General features: G+C 39.3%; 1 protein-coding gene across 1 annotated transcript; it reads right to left on the bottom strand.

The window, feature by feature from the left end:
• Window positions 1-1,835: 1,835 nt before the first annotated feature.
• Window positions 1,836-2,876, bottom strand: LOC116525347 (olfactory receptor 10A2). The gene has a single exon (XM_032241152.1). It carries the CDS (start codon window positions 2,860-2,862, stop codon window positions 1,909-1,911), a length of 954 nt encoding a protein of 317 aa, XP_032097043.1. The 5' UTR covers window positions 2,863-2,876; the 3' UTR covers window positions 1,836-1,908.
• Window positions 2,877-4,828: the final 1,952 nt, after the last annotated feature.

The raw sequence follows: 4,828 nt of genomic DNA, 5'->3' as shown, positions 1-4,828 counted from the left end.
GGAGGGAGGGAGGGAGGGAGGGAGGGAGGGAGGGAGAGAGGGAGGGAGGGAGGGAGGGAGGGAGGGAGGGAAAAGAAAAGAGGAAAGCAATGGAATGGAAAGGAAAGGAAAGGAAAGGGAAACACTTATGCTGCATGCAGTGGCTCACACCTGTAATCCTAGCACTTTGAGGGGCTCAGGCAGAAGGACTGCTTGAACTCAGAAGTTCGATACCAGCCTGGGCAGTGTAGCAAGACCTCGTCTCTACTAATTTTTTGTAAATAACCAGGTATGGTGGTGTACACCTATATTTCCACCCACTAGGGAGGCTGAGGCAGGAGGATGGCTTGAGCCCAGGGGTTTGAGGCTACAGTGAGCCATAATTCTGCCACTGAACTCTAGTCTGAGTGATAGAGAGAGACTCTGTCTCGAAGACAAAACAAAACAAAACAGAAACATTTGAGCAGTTCTTATTTTTGAAGAGTTACAGAAATGTTGGAAGAAGACAAGCATGTAAAAATAAGTACATGTACATTTTGTACATGTAGTACATACAAAACTTATTTATTAATAAACTTGAAATGGGTGCATATAGGAAGGAGTGATTTATGCCGCTTGAGGACTCACAGTGGATGGAGTCTTGAGAGATGGGATAGATTCAGCTAAAATAAAGAAACTTTCAAAAGTGAAAATGAAACACCAAGACATCACCAATTGCTAATTATCTAATCTATAACTCAGAAGTTTGTCTTTTCTCTGATTTAATCATCCATTTCTTTTTATTCAAAATTTTTTCAAATTAAAATTTCATTGAGTTTTTATAAAATATTAAATAATCAAAATTCTAAACGTTTCATGACAAATGTTATTGACGTGTTATGGGGAAACAAACACCTCATAAATTGCTGGTGAGAGCATAAAATGGTACAGTAAGTTCAGAGGAGAGCTAGATAGACAATCAATATACAGCAACGTTATTTAACGTGTATTTAACTTTTGCCCAAGAAATCCAGTTTTTAGATTTCTAATTGTCAGGTACACTAGCAAAAATATAAAAAAGATATATGCATAAGTCTGTTATGTACAGCATGATTTGTAGTACTAAAAGACTGGCTAAATTAGGGCACATCTACCAACAGAGTACTATCAGGTTATAATAAGGAGAAATCTTGTGGTTAAAGAAGACTTATTCTGAAGTTAGCTGGGATTTGTTTTAAAAGCTATGACTGAAATTTGCGACATTATTTCAACAAAACATAAGAACCTGAATATGGAATAGACAGCTTAGGGAAGATCAGGTTATACTTCCTGGGAAAAGTCTAGTGAGAAGGAAATGGTTATTGGGGTTACAAAGGCATACGCATGTGAACTTTTGATCTATTCTTGTACATGCATACTGCATACCAGTAAGCTTAAAAGAACTAACACTGCTCAAGGGCATGAGAACTGAAGTAAGATGGTGAGGAGAGTTATGTGTTGGGAAAGATCATGGGATTTTCTATCTCATGAATGGAGAGTCAGATTTGCTCAGAGAAAGAAAAGTGACAAGATGATTTTTAATGGGTTTTACCCTCTGTTACTATGTGTGCTCCCATGTTATAATGACTAGCATTTTCATATTGTACACAATGTATGCCACACACAAATGTAAATATCTGGAAATACTTGGCCACAGAAGTGCTGACATACCAATTGAAATAAGAAAAACAATGTAAGTCTACAATGGGCAGACAGAGAAGTTTTCTTAATTGGTGGTGCTAGGTTGAAACTACTTCTGTGCTCTATTCTCTCCTCTCAGCTTTCCAAAAGCCATTTGGAAATGGCAGCTGTGCTTCATCTCATTGGATATGTGGAAAGATACAGAAAGGAATCTCAAATCTGGGACTCACTGTTTCTCATCCAGTAAAATGCAGTCTTGCTTCCTAAGGCCTATGGGATACAGTTTTGGAGGGCTAGGGCCTTGCATATCGTCCTGCTGAGGGCATTCTTCATCTCACTATTTCTCAGGCTGTAGATAATGGGGTTCAACATGGGAGTCACGACAGTGTAGGACAATGATAGGAGCTTCTTGCCCTCAGGAGAATTATTTGATTTAGGCCGAAAATATGTGAGGCTTAATGATATATAGAAAAGTGAGACAACAAGGAGGTGTGAAGAGCACGTAGAGAAGGCTTTATGCTTCCCTTTAGCTGATGGGATCTTGAGGATGGCAGCAGCAATGTGAGTGTAGGAACACAAGATCAGCAAGCAGGGGACCATGACCACCAGAATGGTTCCAACGATGGCGTAGATCTCAAACAGTGCTGTGTCTGCACAGACCAGCCTCAGCACAGGTGGGCTGTCACAGAAGAAGTGGTTCACCTTGTTGGTGCCACAGAATGGAAAGCTGAAGAGCCACGTGGTCTGCACAGTAGCTACAGGAAAGCCTGGGAACCAGGAGGCAGCAGCCAGTTTGGCACGTGTCCTTTGGTTCATGATGACTGGGTAGTGCAAAGGACTGCAGATGGCCACATAGCGGTCATATGCCATGGTGGCCAGGAGGAAGCATTCAGCCACCCCAAAGAAGAAGAAGAAGTACATCTGAGTGGCACAGCCAAGGAAGGAGATGGTTGTGTCCTGGGCAAGTAGGGTCCCCAGCATTTTGGGTACGATGACTAGGTTGAAGCCAATCTCCAGGAAAGACAAGTTTCTGAGGAAGAAGTACATGGGGCTGTGTAGCATAGGGTCAGCTAGGGTAACCAGAATGATGAGGCTGTTTCCCATCAGGGTGACCAGGTAGATGGTTAGAAATGTCAGGAAGAGCAATGACTGTATTTCAGTAGGCAGGGAAGAGAAGCTCATGAGGATAAACTCACTTATTCTTGTCCAATTTCCTGTAGCCATAAGTATGAGCAAAAGTCCCCAGCTGTGGTCACAGAGAAAAAGCCTTCATTAGAAATCAAATTCTCAATTTTTTTCAGATTCCCTTTTAGTGTCAGGGAAAGAGGCAAGATCAGCACCTCAGCTGGAAGAGGAAGGGCCTTGGGTTGTCCAAGAATAAAAATACAATAAAGAATAGCCAGAGCCTAATCTATGAGATGGGCCTGAATCAGGCTCTAGAGGAGTTGATATTTCTACTCACACATTAAGTTATTCAGAAATGCCATGCAAAGTGAGAATCACGAGTTTCTAAAGGAACCATCAAAGAATACATTTTGGCAGAAAGTGATGTTTCTGAAAATACTTAAACTTATGAGACACACACAGTATTCATAATCTCATAAAAGAACACATACATTTAAATTTATCAAAATTTTAGAAATATATTTATAACTATCATGAAGAATGCATTTGATAATTTTTCTACTCTTCATGAATCTTTCTTGACTGGCTAGAATTTGAAAGGAGGGTGAGAGGTTAGCATGTATTGAGGACCATTTACATAGCATGTTTTTGTTCTTTTATATCTCTGTTTTATACATGAGAAAACTGAACCGAGATAATTTAAGGAACACCAATTACATGGCAGATCTTGAATCAAAACCATATCTATTGGATTACAAAAGCCTTCAGATTTTTACTAAACCATGCTTTGTTCAATTGTCATGCCTTATCTGATGACTAACTCATTAATTTGTAGGAGAATTAGAATTGGCATTTCTGCAAAATCACAGTGAAGACAGACGAAAAGATAAGCAAGAGAACCAACATCATTAGCATTAATAGGTTTAGGAGATTTCCTAGACACAAGTGGATCTCAGTTTTGTATTATTGGTTTCTAATTTTAGTTGGTTATCTAGAGGCTCTTCTTACTGTCTTTGTAATCTAGAATATTGAAGTCTAATGGAGAAATGGTGATATGAAGCTGGAAAACAAAATTGGCTGAGAGACTGGGAAAAATAAAAAAAGAAACGAACGTGGTTAGCAAACTATGGTAAAAAAAACTTTAATAATAAAAATAAAAACATTAGGAGCAGTAAATTGACAAAAAGTAAAAGATAAACAAGATGTGGTCAATGTTTTGGATATGTTACATTAATAGACTTTTATTCTATGCTGAGAATTTTGGACTTTATAGATGAGGAGAGCCACCTTAACATTTGAAGCTGCTGAGTGACGTTGTCATAATGCTATGTAGAAGGATCACTCTGACACTGTTGAGAGAACGGGATAGAGAAGGGATCAAAAGCTGTAGGCCTGAGATCAAGAAGACTAGGTAGCATATCCATAATTACTCTCAATCTTCTACCCATTTTCAAGCAGCAGACAACTTATTAAAGAGGTTAAATATTAGTCAGGTCTTGGTGAATAATTTGAACTTCAAGGTTATGTTTAAAACTTCAGAGTATCTGTGAAGGAAAAAACATCATTCTTATAAAAGATCTATAACCAAACTGATGTAATATTTCTCAGAAGTGCTAAACACTAAATGAAGTAATGACTACAGTTTTGAGCTCAGTTTCAGAAAAACAAATGTAAGTTTAAAAAATAATAAAAGAACCAATGATGAAAGAACAGATTGTCTCAACTAGAAACTCTCTCACTGTAGGCCAGGCATAGGGGCTCACACCTGTAATTCCCAGCACTTTGGGAGACTGCGGCAGGTGAATCATTTGAGCCTAGGAGTTTGAGACCAGCCTTGGCAAGGTGGCGAAACTCCATCTCTACAAAAAATGGAAAAATTATCTGGGTTTGTCATATGCCTGTTGTCCCAGCTACTCAGGAGGCTGAGGTGGGAGGATCACCAGAGCTCAGGGGATTGAAGCTACAGTGAGCTTTGATTGTGCCACTGCACTCCAGCCTGGGTGACAGAGTGAGACTCAGTCTCAACAAAAAAGAAAAAAGTAAAGAAAAAAATGGAAACTCTTTT

The sequence above is a fragment of the Sapajus apella genome, unplaced genomic scaffold, assembly GCF_009761245.1.
Source record: "Sapajus apella isolate SASKATOON/1434 unplaced genomic scaffold, GSC_monkey_1.0 scaffold47, whole genome shotgun sequence".
NCBI classification, from domain to species: Eukaryota; Metazoa; Chordata; class Mammalia; order Primates; family Cebidae; genus Sapajus; species Sapajus apella.
The sequence above is the reverse complement of the archived record's forward strand: the minus strand, read 5'-3'. Positions and strand labels throughout refer to the sequence as shown.

Bases quoted from the DNA above. Each gene is read 5' to 3' on its own strand.
- LOC116525347 (XM_032241152.1), bottom strand. From the start codon at position 2,862: ATGGCTACAGGAAATTGGACAAGAATAAGTGAGTTTATCCTCATGAGC.